The sequence below is a fragment of the Seriola aureovittata genome, chromosome 13 (genome assembly GCF_021018895.1).
Source record: "Seriola aureovittata isolate HTS-2021-v1 ecotype China chromosome 13, ASM2101889v1, whole genome shotgun sequence".
NCBI lineage: Eukaryota > Metazoa > Chordata > Actinopteri > Carangiformes > Carangidae > Seriola > Seriola aureovittata.
In genome coordinates, this window is record NC_079376.1 from 11,058,581 (window position 1) to 11,079,000 (window position 20,420).

At 42.3% G+C, this 20,420-nt stretch overlaps 1 protein-coding gene across 1 annotated transcript in view; it reads right to left on the reverse strand.

Annotated features, from left to right (window-relative positions):
* luzp1 (leucine zipper protein 1) overlaps positions 1-20,420 on the reverse strand; it is a 50,334-nt gene that overhangs the window by 6,988 nt on the left and 22,926 nt on the right. Inside the window, exons 3-7 of the mRNA XM_056393216.1 lie at positions 10,460-10,806; positions 8,050-10,327; positions 6,883-7,472; positions 6,593-6,772; positions 94-381 (exon numbers count right to left, since the gene is read on the reverse strand). Of these exons, the coding sequence (XP_056249191.1) occupies positions 136-381; positions 6,593-6,772; positions 6,883-7,472; positions 8,050-10,327; positions 10,460-10,591 (3,426 nt within the window). The 5' untranslated portion in view covers positions 10,592-10,806 and the 3' untranslated portion in view covers positions 94-135. The remainder of the gene's footprint in view (positions 1-93; positions 382-6,592; positions 6,773-6,882; positions 7,473-8,049; positions 10,328-10,459; positions 10,807-20,420) is intronic.

Here is a 20,420-nt window from a genome sequence, read left to right on the forward strand (position 1 = left end):
ATAAATTAATTAATTTATTAATGAGTTTCAGGAGTCAGAAGAGAAGAGGAGACTAGACAAGAAAAGAAAAAAGAAAAAAAAACAGGAGCCCACCTGTTCTCTTTGTTGTAGAAGTCCTGTTATGACCAAAGAGGTCTAATGATGATCAGTCTGACGATGGCTCCATGGTCGGCTCCCCGCTCCACCTCTTCCCTCTGCTCTGGCCCCTGATCCTTGACTCCGACTGGACCATGGGTCCCCTCCTCTGGAAGAGGCCCCTCCTGTCCTAGATGCCCGGTCATAAGAGCTCCCCAGGTGGTGTGAGTCGCTGCTGGGTAGCTGTCGTCTCCAGGAGGCCGGGCTATGGCTCGGGTTTGGACTGGGATCTATGCTATCAGCAGCCTAGAGGCAATAGAATATTGGATAAAGAAAGAAATTAGATCAGATTAGAGCAACTCCATGTTCATAAGTGGAGTGGGTTGGTGGAAATGCAAACAGAGGCCAGTTCATTCAATCCTATATTCTGGACTTGTGTTTAGGAGCTTTGGGCATTTACTTTGGATGGTCTTGGGATGGGCCTTGTTTAGACTTTTTTTGTATTATGTGGGCATTAAATACATGCTGTTTATGTTAACTGGTGTGTGACAAGGAAAGTCTGCCATGTGGACTTTTGCCAGGAGAAAAATCCCCAACCAAAAACCCCAAACATACCCCAAACTGAGAGATTTATAATTTGGTGGGCTGACTAGAAAACAAACCCCAAGTTACTAGTCTGTGGTGGCTACAACGGCACGTCCCCTCTCATAACCTCAGTAACCCTGCTCTAAAAAAGTGAGAGTTAGATGACGATGCAGTTCCTACAGCACACAGAAACAGCACCCCGCTCCTGTAATTTCAGCTTTAAAAAAGCACCATAATTAGTGACATTTGGTGGGTTGGAGTTGGCTTCTGATGCAGTTTTAGAATGCATTCTCGCTAATTGGCTTTAATGGAGCCCTGCTGGACTGCCTTTCTTGGTCTCCCGGGGTAACAGACAGGAAATCAGTCACCAGCGAATCCTGCCAAGTGGGTGTGTTCAGTGTGGTCACTTCCTGCTTCAGTCACTGGGGGAGGAAACGGGAAAGTGGCATATTCTCCTTCTATGGTAAGCTGCTGCTGCAAGACCGTGGGCTTTCACAAGGTTGCCATGTAATGCACTTCCAGTATTCCTCCTACACTCGAAACAAGGCTTGTTCATTGTTCAACACATTGTAACAGACCTAAAATAAGAAAAATCAACACAAATACACAAGATAATAAAGATTTGACAAGTAATAATGGAAATTTATAAAGAAAAAGCTTAAAAATGACAATGAGTGTATTGCACTATACAACTAAACAGCTTTTTAAAGATGTGTTGCGTCAGTAGCAAAAAGTTGCTGTGCTCCACAGAAAACTTTTTCCCATGCAAGTGTTAATTTAAGACATATTTGGGCAAGAGGAGCATCATCCTGTAATACATGCTGTTAAGTAAGGTGATGTGCAACAGCAGAGGAAATCTACTGGGAACAGCAAGTGCTGTTGTCATCACAGACCTGCTCCTGCTCACATGTGAATGCCTTCAGCCTGGAAAAACCCACATTTACAGGCTGTCATAATCAGCAACACTAAATTATCTCTGGCAACACAGCATTTGACAAAAAAAAAAAAAAAAAAAGAAAAGGTGGGATTAACAAAAGCAGTACTGTTATAGGGACATAACTTGTACCAAGTTATATATCAAATGAACAGGATAGTTATGGTCTGTAATATTTGAAGCAATCTTGGAAAATAGACCTGTTAAACTTACTAATAATTAGAAAGGAAGAGAATCGATACCACTCATACAGTGAATATGAAACAGCCAGTTAGCTTAGCATAAACATTGGAAACGGGGGAAAAAAAAACTAGCCTGGCTCTCTTGAAAGGTAATGTAAAAGTTATGGGGTGAACTATTTATTGGCCGGTCTTTATGCTAAGCCCAGCTAAGCTAACTGGCTGCAGTAGTAATATTTGCTGTACGCACATAGGAGTGGTTTCGATTTTCTAATTTAACTCTCAGCAGGAAAATGAATAAGCCTGTTTTTCAAACTGTCAAAGGATGTTTTATTCTTTCTGTGAAGCTAGTTATTCTCTACAAATCCTTCATTCAGCTCATGCACTCTGAGGTTTTAAGACAAAAAAAAAAAAAAAAGGCTCTCCATTTAAGAATTAGTTTTCCAGGAGTTCACTTTGAAAAACAGACCAGAAAGTGTGAGAAGACTCTGCTTTCTAATACAGAATCAAGGCTAGCCAGTTTAAGAACTAACACACGTAGGGTGTCAGAACTTCTGCAGAACAAATTATATCCCTGCTTTATATCTGTCTGCCCTTGGTCTCACGCCCAATTTTTGGGAATTGTGTTGTCTTGCCAACCCAAACTCTTAAATCTGCTCTCCAGAAAGACAGTACCATTGACGATCCAGGTGAAATGTTTCAGAAAAGGTGAAATTTGAGGTTTTTTTGCCCAAATGATGATCTGTTTATTGGTTATGATTTATAAAAGCCGTTCATTTATTGCTTTTCAGGGGTCATTTGTACTGTGACTGTTGTCTGATGTTATAACCTACTACTGAAAACACCATGCAGTCCAACTTCAGCTGCTGTGCAGACTGTTATTCCAGAGGGCTTTTTCTGTGCGGGTCACATCAGGCGAATGGTGAATAGTAGAGCAGCTCTGATTCCACACTTTACCTTGCTGCCACTGGTCTTTGATTCAACAAAGGATGTTTTGGTATCTCGCTCATAGGCCATATCGGCCCCGCTGTCCTCAGCCAAACATAAGTTCACGGCTCATTCATGTACAGGCTGAGGTTTCCTACAGCTACAGCAGGGAGGAAGTACTACAATGCTGTTCTGTTCTGTACTCTGAGGTGTGGAGTGACTGCTGCAGAAAGCAAGCACTCCCTGTTTTAACACTGAGCTGTGAGGCTTATTCATATCAGAACTGGGCCTCAAGTGTGTTTCAAGTGTCTTTCCCTGCTACCAGTTCTGCTCACCATGTCCATTATCATGATTGTAACAAGAAAGAGTCTACAGCTACTGGATATGGCTGTGCTTGTGTTTTGACCTAAATGCTAATGCCAGTATGCTACAGTTCAATGCTCAATGGATAGCACGGCAATTCATCTAATAGTTATTGAGAAATGCTCACCAATAACACTGGATAAACTAGGGATAAAAGTCAAGGTTAACCAGCAGCCATGATGATACAACCATGACCTTTTCATAGATGAAAAGACAGTCTCGGTCCCATAAGGTGTTGAATCAATTACATCCAAATTATCTATACATGAGGTTAAAAAAAGAAAGAAAATCAATAACCTATTTTCCCAGGCTGCTGCAGGGTACTTCAAAGAATTGGAAGTGTTGTCTCCTCCTTAATGATCAATGATCAATAGTCTTTCTGGTCTAAGGCAGGCTTATTTCAGTCTTCACTACTCTCATTACTTGGACGCCTTTCATGTGAAAGGTCAGTACGTACAGATACCCAGCAAAAAAATGATCAATGGGATGTTAGTAAATGATGACCAGCTACATTCCACTCCCATCAAACTACATGTCTCCATCTGCAAGCTTGTAATAATACAACCCTCTTCTATCAACCTTTGACACTGCAATCACAAACTAATCCCAACCTCCCACTGTCCTAACTACAGCTGTATTTATCCAAACCTCTTGGGAATGGACGGTTTTCAGACCACTGAAATGTTCTGAAAATCCAAACCAAAGATGATTGGCTGTGCTCCAAGACATGCTTCAAAGCCCAATTATGATTTGAAGTATGTTTTTTTTGCACTGTAGCAATTTTCGTTCATAATTGCTTTCCAAATGAAGTGGTCAGTTCATGCATCAAGCATCAGGATGAACAAGGTTTTACTGTACCACAGCGCCAACCAAGTGGGTTTAGGAAATTCCCATAGTAAAGTACAAAGTGCATGACTGACAAAAAAACTGAAGTGGTGACAATAAAACATGCAGTTTATCAGGCCGCTGATGATTTACCACATTTGTGACAGGGCAGGGACCGGTTCGATAGGAAATTTCCAGGGTAACCGGGGATATTAGGGGTGAGTGATGTGGGACAGGGTCAGAAAGAGGAGAGCAGGACACTTATGAACTGAGCTGAGGAAAGAATAAGTGATCGCCGCCCGCAAAAGCAGAGCTGGGGTCAAGGCTATGTGTTGGAAATGATGTGGGCGCTCACCCTGACAGAGCTCCTCAAATGCATGATTTAAAGTCACTTTGTTCATGTCAGGACTTGAATGACAAATTAAATGGGAGGGATGGGGGAAGGATGGAAAAGAGAAGGCGGTAGGAAGGGAGGGGAGGAGTCAGAGACAAAACAAAGGTGGCTGTGCCCTGACGCTCTTTCTACCATTTTTTATCAGTGCTGAAGAGAGGGCGTTAAGGGTCAAGGCTCAGTGTCAGACAGATTTCACCGAGGCTAACGAGAGGAATAGACCTTGTAGGCAATTACAGCTCGAAGGCCATGTTAGTTGTTATGATTTCATACAATGGCTCAGCTTGCTGGAGATGAGAGACCAAAGCTGAAGGTTTCAACATCCATGTCCATGTCTTTGCTTTGACTTAAGCAGTGATGTGTGTGTCTGTGTATCCTAAACAGTTACATACACAAAACACCAATTCTGAAGATGTGAGAAAGATAATGATTTTTCTGGTAGTGCTGGTATAAATGAGTTTTGGAACCCATATATAAACATATATTTCTACCTTTTTTTATTTAACAAAAGACGCTAAAATACTTACGTGTTAAATTTAAGATGTAAGTTAGATCAAAACACAAGCAGCTGTAGAATAAATGCTTGGACAAAATTGTCTAAAATTGCGATTTAAATCAAGATTATAAACTTGACCAGGAATTTGATGCAAAATTTTGGTCAGCAGTGAGCTGGTTAAAAGGTCTCAGGTGAACAGAAGCCATGAAACTGAATGATGGCCACGACAAAAAACCCTGAACAGCACTGCGTGGCCATGAGGCTAGAGTATAAAAGCTACAAAAACAAGAACATTTTGTTACATCACAGGATCTACTCACCTACAACTACAGATATCTTTATTGCCTTAGACCATGAATGAGACCAAATATGATGGATAAGACAGCAGACGCTTTGCATATGTGGGTCTGTCTCCTTGGCAACATCCAGTTTATTTATAGGGAAAACACAGGGTTCCTACCCAAAGGCCCCTAGTCCAGTCTAGTTTGTCAAAGTGACACACTGACATGTTATTGTAGCCATGGAGCCTGCTCTGTAAGCAGTATTGCAGTCATTTGACAATATATTATAAACTAATAGTAAGTTAATAATGTTGCCCGTTAGTAGTTTTCACCTCATCTTTCTGATGGATTGACTGTATAAACGTTCACACTCCATTAATTAAAACATGGATATGCAAACAATCTCACGTGTGAATGCATGTGCACATGTACATGCAATCACCGGGCTCAATCTACGTCTTTTCTACAAAAGCAAGTTGACTATAACGCAGTTCTACAATCAGTCTGAAGCGTTAGAGAAGTTATATGTCAGGTTGTGCTGACAGTTCTGCCATACTGGATGTGAAAATAAAAGCTAAATATCGCATTATTGCTAATTGCAGATGAAAACTTACAAGTATAAGCTCTTGCCCGGTGACTCATGTACACAAGAGCAAGTGCAAAAAAGAAACTTTTATATGGATCAATTCACAAACACACACCTATACATATACTATGTGGAGGTAAGTATTTGAACTACAGCATGTTTGTATAGAATAGAAAACGCAGCCTGGCAGTGGCACAGACTGAAATGTGGTCGTGCATTTAAATACAAGAAAGCTATTTTCTTCTCCTTGAGGTTTTCCTAACCTTCTTTTCCCCCTGTTGAGGTCTTTTTCATTTCCATCCTCCCTCTTCTTTTTTTTTTGTCCCACCCTTTTTTCTTTGTCCTTACTGGGGCAGCAGGAGCGGGGCCTACAGAAGTGCTGTGCTAAGCTTGAAGTTGCAGAGCCTGGCGTCAGGGAAAAATACAAGCTGAGCTCTCATGCAAAGTGGACACACCAGGAGCTAAGCCCTGCGGCTGTACTTTCTGGACTTTTATCTTCGAGACAAAACTATTTGCAGAGGGTTACAGAAAATTTTATCTGACAGAGACTTTTTTAGAAGCCACATTTGCAGTATCAGCTTTGGAGGATGTTTGTTTTTTGCCAGAAATGTTTGTGAGAAATTTAGAATGAATGAGAGGGGCAGGACAAAAGTGTCAGTGAATTACAACAACCTAAAGACATACATTTAAGGAAATATTTGTCATAATAATTGTGACAAACAGAAAAAAAATAGTTTTTCCTGTTAGAATAGTCTCTGTTGTCCAAAACAACAGCAGTTATCACTAACACATGGTCTATTAGCATCTGTTGGTTCTTTCTTGAGGACCCTGTTTTCCTCCCTTATAGTCAAAAGATGAAGTAAAAAGTAAAAAGTTGACCAAACCTTGAAAATTGGTTTGTGCTTTCTGTTTCTACATTGTGCATCCCCTTTAAAAGTTGGTTGTCCTACCGGTGGTTGTTGTGTGTAAGACCGGCTCCAGGACTGGGAGGTCACAGGTGCGTGGGGTACGGTCCTTCCCAGGCCTCCTGTTTCAACAGTGGGAGACTGAGAGCGCTTGCCTCGGCGTGGCACTGGTTCCTCCACATCTCTAGTGTTAGTAACCCCACTATTGATCCTACGCATGTACACCTAGGAGAGCGAGAAACACAAAAGAGCAACATAATGCAGCCATGAAGTCGTACACCCCTTTCCTCCAATTTCTTTTCACTTTTGTGTGAGGACTGCGGTCATTCTCTCACCTCTGCGGGGGATGGCTTGGCTCCCTTCTGTGCTGTAGCATTCCCACCAGCTCCTGTGCCACTGTTTATCGTTTCTTCCATGTCGAAAGTGGTTGCCCGGTAAGCCCTCCACGTTGTTGCGGCTTCTGCCTCGTCTTCAGACCCACCATCTGTCATTGTCTTAGTGGCTCCTCTTCCTCGGGCTGTCTCATCCACTGACGTAGTGCCTCTGTTCTTCCAGGTGCTTCTCACAGTTACATTTTTCATGTCTGGTAAACTGTCTTCTTGGGAGTGTTGGTTTTGTCTTTGGCTTCTCCAGCTGGTGACCGTGGTGGTGCTGCTGCTGCTGCTCTCGAAGCCTGACTCTGTGTCATTGAAGTCTGCGGACGTGGCGTCCGGCGACTGGAGGCTGAGGTTGCTGCGCTGGCAGCACAGATGGCTGGTGGTGGTCTCCACTCTGGAAGTGTTGTGGAGTTTGGACCTTGATGAAGAATCACTGTGGTTGTCTGCCCCACAGTCCTGGTCCTGGCAAGGTCGCAAGGTGATCTCACTCTTGGGGATGGAGATTTCATATGGGACGGAAATACTGCCATGGTGCTCATTGCTGGGACCTGGCAATAAGTAAAATGATATCAAATATTTTTGAGAAAATCATTTTATAGATGCAAAACTAAAGAAATATTATTCATAATAGAAAATATATTTTTAGGTAATGCCAGTCTTTGTCTAGTACTCCAAAAAACCTGCCAAACTAATGGCATTCTCATCAGCCTCACCTTTACTTTGTGTTTAATGCTCAGTGAAATATTTGCATAATATGATCTTGTGAACATGGTAAACATTATATGTGCTAAACATCATGTTAGCATTGTTACTGTGAGCATGTTAACATGCTGACATTAGCATTTAGCTCAAGTGTAGCCTCACAGAGCTGTTGGATCAGGCTGTAGACCTTATGTGTTATGTATTAGCAAGTTTAATTCTTTGATAGTGCCGATAGAAAACATTAATGCCATTTTTTATAGAAATCATCATGTGGTACTTCAACTGATCCATGAAAACAGAAAATAACTTCTCAACACCGGGACAGGATTTCAGACTACAGATGGCTTCTTACAGATCGTATGTGTGTAAAGTGCCTGGAGAGTTCATTGAAGGGAAAATGGTTTGTGTACTGTTTAAACTCACCTATGAGGATGTTACTGGTAGAAGTGTGGCGTTCTTTGACAGGCATGGGTTCACTGCACACACTGCTGCTGCGGCTGCTGGTTCTGGAAGAGCTCGGGTCGTTGGGGTAGATGGTTATACTACTGGTCATTTTACTAGTGGTGGTCACAACTGGTTTGGTGGAGATTTTGGGTTTGCCGTTGGTAGGCAAAGGTTCTGAAATCATCATTTCCTTCCTGTCGATCTCAACAATAGCAGGCTTGATGACAGCCTTTGACCTCAGCGCCTCACGTGGGCTGCACAATCGCTGGATCTCAATCCCTTGGGAAGAAAGCATGGGCCCCTGCTGGCCCCCCTCCGCTGACTGTGTTCTGCTGTGGAGTTCCTCATCAAAGGAGCTCCTGGAAGAAGAGCCCTCTGAATGTGAGTCATGGACATGGGAGTATCTTGGGTATCTGGAGCTTGAGGTCTTACTGCTTACAGTTGTAGTAGTCTTCTCAATCACGGGCTCTGGCTCAGAAGGCCTTGAACCAGTAGATTCTGTTTCTGAGGCAGAGGAATGACCCTCTGACCCCTGGTCGTTGGTCTGCAGAGGAGTGACGTGTGATCTGTAGGCTGTGTACGATCCATTGGCTTTGGACAGGGAGGAGGCGACCGAGACAGATTCCTGAACTTGGTCTATTGATTCCTGATCCGAGGCAGACGCTGTGTCCTTCTCCAGTGCAGAGATACTGTTGATGTTACTGGAGCTGTCGGGCATTACATCAGAGTTGTTCGATTCGCTGTCACTACCTACGTACAACTTTGAGAACTTGTCTACTCTGGTCTTTTTTGTCTCCCCATCAGTCTGTTTGTGAGTTGTCCTCATTGGCTTCTGGTCATTAGCAGCTGGAGGGTAGCGACTAAGAACAGACACCTTTTTGATATCACTAGAAGCTGTATTTACAGAGCTGTACGTGGCTCCTCTCGTTTTCTCCTCAGTTCCTCGTCCTGTGTCTCTTATTCCGTTATCAGATGAAATTGCAGTAGTTTTGGGTGTCCTCCTGCTCTTGTGAGCGGAGTGAGCAGGACTGAGGGCTCTCCTCACAGACTTAGGAGAGCTCTCCTCTGAGTGGCTCAGGTCTTTGCTCCTCAGCTTAGTTTCTCTCTTATGCTGAGGAGAGAGCTCCCTGTTCCTGTGTTTGGGGGAGCTTGGTTCTGAGACAGTTGCGGCGCTCCTGTATTTAGGCTTCTCTTGTCTGAAACCACCCTTCACAATAATCTCTTCGCTCTCAGCTTTGCCATTCTCCAGGACATTAGCAGGGCTGTTGGGGCAAATGTTACTGCTTCCGTTGCCGTGTTTCTCCATATTACTGGTTCCATTTCCACCTTTTCCGCAAAGCAGCGTCCTGAGCTGTTCCACCTGCTCACTCAGTTGGCGAGCCCGGTTTCGTTCCATCTGGAACTTCTCGAGAAGTTCGCAATTTTTGGACTCTGAGTTCTTCAAATCACCCTCCACTATCTCCAGCTGTTTAAGGCGATTCTTCAGCCTCTCTACTTCCTGTGTCAGCTCCTTTACTTTGTTGTCCTCCTCCTGTGAGCCTTCGAGACCGCTGTTCTTCTCGTTTTCAGATTTGTTCACAAGACTGATGTTGTCATCAGGCAACTTGAAGTACTCAAGGTTCTTCTTGTGTCCAGCCAGTTTATTCGTAAGGATCCCTGTGGATGACAGCTCATCTTCAATTCGTGTCCGCATGAGATCTGCCCGGCCAGGGTCTGCTGACATGCCAAGGCGATTCTTCTGGAGCTCCAGTTTTTCTGTCAGCTTTAGAATGACCTTCTCGTCCTCTCTCTGTTTCTCTAGTAGCCTCTTACGCTCACTCACAAAAGTCTGGGTGAATCCCTTGAGCTTCTCAAGCTCCATAGCCAAAGCCTGCTCTGCTCTGTCCAGCTTTGTCTCAGACCCTTCCACCTCCTTCAAACGGGCTTTGAGAGTCTCCAATTCAGACGAGAGCTTCTTGGTCAAGTTCTTCTCCTCGTTGAGGCTGAGGCAGAGCTGGCTGCAGTCAGACTTGCTTTTCCCAAAAGCTTCTTCCAGTTTCTCCAACTCAGCCATTCTCCGTTGTAAACGTTCGATCTCGGCTTTTAGCTCCTTTGTAAGGTTTTCCTCCTCTTCCAGTTTCTCTCTGACTGTGCGGCAGAGGTCCTCAGCTTTGCGTACCTCCTCATCTTTTCCCTGGATCTTCAGGAGACGTTTTCTCAGACCCTCGATGTCACCAAGCAGGGATGAGTTGCTGCCCTCTGCCTGGATGATCTTGTCCTGTAGTGGAGAAAGAGTTCAGCCATTCATTAATCTATTCTTGCACTGCATTTCTGTTGTACCTCACTCCAATCTGTGCTTCTGAAAAGCACACACAAACAAACACACCGTCACAAATCAACCAGTTCTGACCTGTAGGTCGAGTAGCTCGTCCTCAGACTTCTGCAGCTTGTTGGTGGCTTCTTCAAGTTCATCCAGTCTTCGGCCAAGACTCTGTAGCTTGTGCCGCAAGTGGCGATGGGTCATGTCTTTATGATCAGACATGGCTACAAACCTCTATGTTTTATCGGTTGTGTTTGATTTGTTGCTTAGATTATTTGATGACAGTGTTTTGGGAGGTCCACATTTGTGTGGTAGTCCTTTAGGCTCTCCAGGAAATACTCTTTTCTCTGGGCAGCCTGTCTTGTTTTCTTTTTGTGACTGTCGCCTTAAAGCTTTGAAGATCCTTCAGAGCGGTGTTTAGCAGGGGAATCTGTCATCTGTGGGAGGAACACAGGCAACAACAGTTAGTCATTGCTAATTTGTCAATGACAGTCATTTGCATTCTCAAAACTCTCTAAGAGAAGAAAAGGAGAGAGAGAGGATTAGCTGACTGCACACTGGAGCAGACGAGCACAGAAAGCATACTGTATGATTTTACAGTTCCATCTAATTGCTATGACACAAACCATAGGACAGGACAAATGAGGCCAAACACCAACGCATGGACTATAAAAACACACACAATTTGGCACATACACAAATAAACCTTACTCTGGCTACATTTTATAGCAATTACAGATATGACAGGGAATTGGTTTTTCATTTACCATGAACTGCACAGTTCTTCCTTTTTTTCCTTTGAACCACCATGTATTTCACCTTGTGTGTCCTATGAAGGACTCACCTGTGTAGCATGGGGGTTTCAACATGCCTGCACAGACATACTCACAACAGACACACACACACACACACACACACACACACACACACACACACTTTGTTCTCTCCCTGCTGTTGTATCCAACATCGATTTCCGCTTGCCTGCCTGCTTCTGCTGACAGCAGCATATCTCAATAACACCGGCCTCCTTCACATACCCTATCTGCACACATACACGGCCGTCACCGTGGTAACCACATCTCAGGCCCGTTACAACATGACACCATTCATGGTCACTTGGTTTCACTTTGCAATAGACACTATCAGACATAAATAAATTAGCTCTGATGCAACAATCGCTACAAATAAGGATATTGAAGCTGTGTTGTCCTTAACCTTGGTAGTCAATACAATTATGTCACAGGCTGGCTCATATCTATGTTTCTACAGCCATTACAATTTGCTAGTCCCCATCTGTGGACCCAGCGAGGCTCAATGTGATGAGAACATGGACTATTAGCACACAGCAGTCTACCTGTCAGCACGACCTCCATAAATCTAACAGCAGATGCTTTTAGATTTATGCACGATTCAGGTAGCGGGCTTTCCTGCTACTTCTAAATCCCATTACTCCCCTTCCCCCCGTCATTATGCTGAGCTTCCCCCACTGACCGCAAGAGAACAAAATTGACCCGAGGCTAGAACATAACATCTGCACACATCATCACTTATCGATCCCATGACAACCAGCCACCACTACGTGTCTCCTCTTCCTCCTCACATGCAGTACCATGTTCAAAGACTGCCTTTCTACAGCTAAAAACCACTACACATAGAGGCTACTGTAGTTTTCTTTTACATTAAATCACTTTTAGCTATGTAAAAACATCAATTAGAGCAGTAAATTTACTAAATCTTTGTATGTATTTGAACATGGTATACAACAAGGTATAACTTGCCATTATGGTTTGCTCCAGCATTGCTTCGTATATTTTCTATCGTTTCATTTGGTGTAAAAAACCCAAACCACTCTTCCCACAATTCATTAAAAGTCTTGCTGAACATAAACCAAGGCAATAAGCTTTGAAAGTCAATATGGCAACGATTACTTTATGAAGAAGTACAATCTAAACTCAAAAGCATTTAGCTGTAGCATTTTAATTATTCTTTACTTTCATGAGGTCTAGTGGTTTAGTAATCGTCTCAGTACAGTACAAGACTTTAAGGAAGTAAAGAACGTGGATTGAAGAGGGAGCCGGGAAAAAGACAAATGGGGAAAAATGTTGGAGAGAAAACTGCTAGCCTAGCTGTCCACTTGAATGCCAAAACACCTTAGTCAATAAAGTCATTTTGTGTTACATTAGCTTTGCCCAGCTGTGGCTTGTTAAGTGAGTTGTAGACCAATTTTTCTCTGTTGTCTTGAGGTGGTCGCTGTGGTCCAAACCTGTCTTGACTGATCCCGTTCCAGTGGAGTAAAAATACTATGAAAAATTCCCATATATCCATTAAAAACAGAGAGCGCTAGTTGGCAACAAAAATAGTTCAATTCTTTATGACAGCTCCTCAAACTGCACTATGCAGCTCAGGGAAAATAAAACCACTGAAAAACTTCAGAGAATTACAATGTGCCTGAAGAAAAAAAGTGATTTCTGGACACCAAAGTAAATTAATATTTTTACGATCTGGTGGTCCTACTGTCCTGTTCCTCTTAATAATGAAACATCCTTCAGATTCAGTCTTTATAATTTTGGCTTCAACAGATTCCTGATTGGAGTTTGGATGCCTACATATGATTTTTGAAGTTCAACAACTCTGAGAGCGACTCTGGTCGAGCCTCGTCCTGGTTAATAATGACGTTTTCGTTAGGTCCAGCTACTCCTGGCTTGGCAGGCTGCCTACCTCTCCTCTCATTCTCCCTTTATTTCTTTGCCAGCTCTCTACCTCCCTCCCTCATCTCTCCGCTCCATCTCTCTCTCAGACACGCACACCAGCATGGCCAAGTGGGCGCTTTTAAGGGGCGGCGGTGCGTGCAAAGCGACTCTGGCAAGGGCCCGCCTCTGCCAAACCAATCAACATACCTGATTCACTTATCGCAGGGCTGGGGCCTCATTAGCTACATTCACGACAAGACGAAGGATGGCGGGTGAGGCGGAGAGAAGAAGAGAAGAAACCAGTGGAGGAGAAGGGAGATGAGAATTGAAGAAATGATGGAGAGGGAATGTAGGCCATCAGTATTTAGTCCTAAATCACAAATTCATTCCATTTAGAGCCGTGACCCACATAGATAAGTTCTCATAAACTCTAATATTCCTATACTACTTTAATTTTCCAGACCTGGATACTCATTAATCAGGAGGATATTCCTAAATGTATTACTCATCATGAAGTCCGCAGCATAAAAATCAAAAGATGAGGAGTTGTTTGGCCAAGAACAGGTTTGGAAACATAGAGAAGGGAGAGAAGGAAGTAAGGTGGGAGGCCGGTTGCTGAGGTATTCAGCGCTTGGCTCATATTGAGCACAGAGTTTCATTCCCCTGTTCTGTGCTTTGTTTGACAATTATGGAAAACCTTGAGGGGGGTAAGGGGCTGTGAGGCAGGGAAACTGACCCCTTTTATGCAGACGCATTCCTAATGACAGACTAACCAGGGCACTGCCAGTCCCTCACTCTGCCTTGAATGCTCTTAACCAGGCCACTAACAGGCTCTCCTCAGCCCTCTCTCAGCTGAAGCTCATTCTAAACCAGAGCATTGTCTGGGTTTTAATGGTCAGGACTCAGAGAATATATAAAAATGTTTCTAAGATTTTGCTTTAGTCTGTTCTGAGCATCAGATTGAGTCAAGATTTCAGTCACAGAGGTCCAAGTGATTGGTTTCTGCCCGATTGTCTTTTGAAACAGTTGTACTGTCCTGACTATGCAGCGAATCTGTGTGAAATTTTGTGATTATCTGACCCAAATCTGACCACAGGGTATCATCTGTATCTGAAAACACTGAAAACAGCTTAAACCAAGCCCCAACTGGCTACCAAGTACAACGCTGTGTGATTCTGGCACCTTCTACTTCCTGAAACCTGGACAAGAAGTTCCCTACTTGACCTTTCACTCCATTTTGCACTCCTACTGCCGTTGATACGAGACGCAGGGCACTGAGACTGTTGATCGGCAGGAAAAGGGTAGGCTGCCAGAGAGCACAGTTAGTTTGAGATGAGTTGTATCGGAATAAGTCTTCAGGGCTCTGCGGATAGACAGTGAAGATGGAAAGTTAGTGTGGAGGTGAATCAACTGAAGAAGAGGGTAGAAAGCAGGCAACTGCCTCAATGGTCCTGAAACCTCAACGGTCTCAAAGATTCAGCGTGTGGCAATTAGTTTGAGATAACTTAATTAACTGAAAATGTGTTGTGTAACACTGTATGCACAACTAAAGTACATCTTAAACTGAAATGATAGTGAAACTTGCTGCATTATAAGCAGATTTATTAGAATGTAGTTTTAGGACCTTTAATTCATTTTTTTCATATTGTGCTTAGTTGATGCTTTTAACATCTTGCCATCTTGAGGCAAGGAATGCATCAGCATCTGCAATGTTGACACTTGAGCCACCAGCTGGACATGAACATTAGGACTGCAGTCTAAGGAGTTATATTTTATCTTTTAAACAAACAAAATGTAGGTGTTTTGGTACCTGCAGCATCCTTTCTGGGATACTGGGAAGTGTACATAATAACTATAAAAAAAAAAACCCTATGAAATTATTTTTACTTTAACAGCAATTATTACTCTCTTTGCCTGTAGGAGGCGACATAAATGCGTCTTCATCTTTAGGTCTGTGCTGCTGCTATTGTTGTCCTTTGCTGTAGGTGGCGCAGGTTGGCATGTGTAAAACTGGTCAGAACTCCCCCTTGTGGTGAGTCTGCAGCCTGCTAAATATGAATTAATAAGCATGTGAATGAGTAGCAACCATGTTCCACTAGGTGCTTCATAACTAAAGAAAATAAATGAGGGCTAATACACACTGACAGATAGATAAAGATCGAGGGTGTGGGGATGGGAGACAACAAACAAAGAAAGGGAAAACCAGAAGGCCTTCATTTTGTCTTTAATGAACAATACCAAAGGACTTGTAAGTTAAACTTTGAGAGAGTGCAAGCAGAGTGGATGGACCTCTTCAACAAACACACACACTCTCTCTCACACACACATACACACCAAGGTTACAATCATATACCATATCATTAGGGCTTTAGCCACTCTCTTCCTGCCTGCCTGTTGCCTTCAGTACATTCTGTTCTCTCCATGAAAGAGAGAAGGGAGGCAAGAAAGAAAGAGAAAAAAAATCCCCTTCTCTTTTGCACTTGACGTTGGGTTGGAACTTATGGGTTTGAAGCTCTTCTGCCTCATAAACGGTAGTTAATAAAGGGCCCGAGTCCAATCAAAATGTCTCAACCACATCTTCATGTAGGAGGGTTATTGCTCGCTTGAATATGTGAATGTGTGACAAACACTGTATGTGTGTATGTGTGTGTGTGTGTGTGAGAGAGAGAGAGAGAGAGAGAGAGAGAGAGAGAGAGAGAGAGAGAGAGAGAGAGAGAGGAGAGAGAGAGAGAGAGAGAGAGAGAGAGAGAGAGAGAGAGAGAGAGAGAGAGAGAGAGAGAGAGAGAGAGAGAGAGAGAGAGAGAGAGAGAGAGAGAGAGAGAGAGAGAGAGAGAGAGAGAGAGAGAGAGAGAGAGAGAGAGAGAGAGAGAGAGAGAGAGAGAGAGAGAGAGAGAGAGAGAGAGAGAGGGATGACTGCAGTGGATGGATGCTGGCGCAGCAGTGGAAGCCACAAGATGGTGGAGACCTGATGCTTGGCCTGAATTTTTCAGTTTTTCCAAGAAAAAGAAAATCTGCATCCCATAATGTTCGGTTTGTCGTTTCCTGTGCTGTCATGTTACTTCTTTCTCTGTTTCTTTCACCCTTTCAGTTTTGCACCGCTTCTGGAAAAATGGTAAAGAAATGAAAGGCAGTGTTGCGTTTTAGCAGAAAAATGGATAAGGAACTAAGGTCATGTAGCTAGTTCATACAGCGAGCTGAAATGGGATGGGAACACCTACTCTCCTTGGATTTTTCCTTAAGATCCTGGGTGAAATGACCACTTACAGTATAAGTATCGAAATGTGGTGAAATAGTGGGGAAACATAATGTCTTCTCTGGTAGAAAAATAGATTTGTTTATGGGAGAGGACATGGAAATTAACCACAATACCACCACAAACGACAAAGCAGATGCTGTCTCCTTGTCAGGGCAACATCACTTCATGTTAAATGTTATTCTTTAATGACATTTTAGTGACATTATTTCCTTTTTTTCATATTTTATTATTTTCCACCAGTTATTTGTCCCATATAAAAAATAGACTGAATGCAAAATAAATCATTTCTCCAAGGCCTAGCTGGAAGTTTTAACATTTTAATTTAATTTTACATTTTAAGAGGAACAAGTTCCTCTTTATGGTTTTGGACGCTTGCATGAAGTGAAAAAATCAAAATAAGAGAGCGAGAAGGAAGGAAAAATAAATTAAGATAGAAAAGTCTATTGCTAGGTAAGGAAGTCGTTAACAGTTTGTGAACATAAAAATTCTATATATTTATTCTTAAGAATTTGGAATACCAAAAAAATAAGGTTTACCCCATCTGGACAACGCTGACAATTACAGGTAAGCCTTCAATCAGAGTATAAACAACAGATTACAAAAATAAATTGAAAAAAAACAGAGCTGAAACAATTAGTCAGCTAATTGATGAGCAGATAATGAACCAGCTGCAGGTCTCAGGCAAGCCACTGAAGTCAAGGGTTATGCTTTATAGGTGAAGGTTCTCCTCACGACAAACTTAGATGAATATCATGGTAAGTTTTATTTTGAAAGCTTGGCTGGAAAGTTAACAACCCTCTCTCCGGTCTCAGACCAGTAACCCACAGCCTTTTCTGGGTCTACTCCTCCCCTCCCTGTCTCTCTACATCAAGAGTCTTGTTGCCAGGGCTTAAAAAAAAAAAAAAAAAAAAAAACAGCACTCTGCTTGTACAAGAGGGCATGATAAGAAGAGAGAGTGAAATATGGGGGAGGGGGATGAGAAATGCCAGAGACAGGAGGAAGGAAGGGTGAGACAGGCATGGCAGGATGGGAGAAAAAAAAAGCCAGAGGAGTTACAGTGTCTGACATGTCAGCTCACAAGCAAGAGCATGATGGTTCTACACATGCACAAAATTTTTCTGGCTCGTCTGTTTATGACCTGATTGAAGATGCGACTTTGAAGCTAGACTCAAAGCCCTCGAAGCTTTTCAGCTTTGCTCCTGATCTTAGTGGCAGAGGAGTAAATTAGAACATGTTCTTCATCAGGAAACAGCACTACACACACGTCGGATTACATGCACCAGTCACTGTTGCTGCGATCAAGAGGCAGAGCAGGGGAAAGATATTAGATGCTCTATTTAAAAACATCGGCAGCTGAAAATACTGGCCAGTCAAGCTGATAGCTGGTCCTCAGGCAGAAGTGCAGCCAAGGAGATCTGGAGCAACTCAAATCTAGTCAGCTCAATGAAAACACAAAGTATCACACAGAGCAGTCGGCGATGGGATTCAGTATCTTGCTCAACAACACTTCAGCCAAATGGATGCTCACCAACACAGAGAGCGGGTTTCTTCACTCTCTACATTTCCTTGTCACAGATAATATCGTTCCAGTACCTGCCTGTCTCTTTCAGCACTCTCAAAAACCAGCTGAATCAATTGCTGTGTGTTTGTAGTTATTGGCATTTCAAGTGATACCACAGATTAGAGGCCGTAGCAGTATTTTAAACTAGTAATCTTTAAAACGATACTGAGTATAATCAGGTCAGGTAGAGTGATAAATTGGCTCGGATGATATATCGACTGAAACTGTGATTTTTGCAGATCACCTGTATCATATCAGCAAATATATATCAGCTGATAGTATATGAAGATATTGTATGTTGGAAGTAACTGAGACACCGTGTGTGCATCACTTAGATTTTTCTACACATATAAAAAGACTGTTATTGACGGGATTTTTTTATCAAAAAATGTTATCTTATATGACAGCAAAATTTACAAACTGATATGTCATTGAGTTGTTCACAGTCCAGAAGGTGTTGTTTTCCTCCTTTCTCTAAACTCCTGTCCTGCTAAAAATCAAATTTCAAGTGTGATGGTGTTGCTATGGACAACCACTGAATTGCATAATGCAATTATCAATTTTAGAAAAAGTAATCAATGCAAAAATTACAATTTTTGAAATTGCAATAACTACATACAAAACTATGAATATAAATACATGCACATGCATCACTGATACATATGAATATGTGAGGGGCTGTGTGGATAAACACTTGAATATGTGCTTCAGTCAAACCACAAGTTTGGCAATGCTCTTGTTATTGTTGTAAACACACAAATTTATGTCCTGTGTGACTTGCCATCAAGCTTCCATGAAATATTTCCTAACTCTACTCCGGCATGTCCTCAGCCTGCTGCCCTCTGTGTTCGGGGTCAGAGGTCACTGACACTGTAAACATGCAAAACACTCCACACGAGACACAGGGGCAAACAGGAGGGAGGCCCTGATTAGGAGAGCAGATTGTGTTGTTTCATACTACAGCTAAGCCAAACTAAACTGAGCTGAACTGCATCTGTCTGAGTTGGAAAATGAGATGAGGGTTTTTGCTGCTAAATAATGCGGTTGTACAGATAACAAAAACCAAATGGATACTTCAAATCTGGGGGTAGACAATAAAATCTTAATGATCAGTGCTTTGTACAAAAACTTCTCCAACAAATGAGTTACTTAAGGATTTTCCACAGAGTATATGATCAGACAGCAACATGAGATAAAAGCACTGCATCAGTCATACACATGAACTCATGTGTCCATAAAAGGCATTTGGAAAAAAAACATGTTTCGCATATAGACGTACTACTTTTGACCACACAACAATAATAAACATCTTTCAAGGCCATAAATTTAGACTTTAAGAATTTAAGATCTTAAGGGTCAGCAGACTTTATTGGTTTGTGAGTTTATGTGTATGTGGGTGTCATTTGCTGTCTGACTGAAACCACGGGAAGTCCCTGATGTGAAGTGATAGACAGGAAGACTCCAGTAGGAGACGTAACCGTCCAGCCTCGCTGACATGACATTAATATGAGCCATGATTAGATAGCGTGACCAGTAAAGAGAGAGAGGGAGAGAGAGAGAGAGATAGAGAGAGACATTTGTGTAAACAAATAAATCATTCAAAGTCCCAATGACACTGGATTTTGAGGCCTTGAATTTTTTGGAAGAAAAAAAAATTACAATCTGATAACAATATATTGATAGTGATAAGATAATATCAGCCTGGCTGATTCATCAGACTTGTTCTAATATCATTGCTGGATTTGTTCAACTCTCAAATATTGATTTTGGCCTCAAAAATGCAGTAAATAAAAAAAATAAAAAAATAACGCACTGTATTTTTCATGTTATTTTGGACACAGTCAAATGTCAAACGCAAAAGTCTTCAACAGAATTAAAATGAAGCTTCTTTCTAAACATAAATATTCTTTTGTTTTCCTGATGTAGTCACCGAGATTTCTTTCACAATCTCTTTCATTTTTGTAATTTTTCTGTAAAGTTATTTGGAAGAGTTGGAGGCACAGCGATCTTGGGTCATAAATTTAATCTCCACAGCAGCCAATGAGTTCATGAATTGCTGTGTGTCTGGGTGAAATGGTGGGATGTGAAGAGCCAACCTGTTCACCTACTCTGGTTTACAGCATCAACCTACTGTATATATCAATGCCTAACCCTTTTAACGTGCACTGATTTTAGAGGGGTAATGTAAAAATACAAAATGTGATCACCACGGAGAAGCCTTGAATTTGTTGCTGAGCCTTGAATTTATTGACCTTGAATAGGTGAATTATTAACAAAGGAATACAAACAAACATCAAAGCAGACACAGACACTTCAGGAAAATGTCCAGCAAGCTAAGTCTGCCTAAATCCAACTGAAGAGAAACTCTTTGACCTCCCATTAACACAACGTTTCTGTCAGGACCAACACTGGCTACCTATTTAAAGCTATACCTAACAGCTGTTCAGGCACTCTCAGGTATCAGCAGACGTCAGCTGCAGTCCTTATATGACTCAATGAACACACACGCATATATGGAGTAGTGTGTGATAATGACCTGCTCTG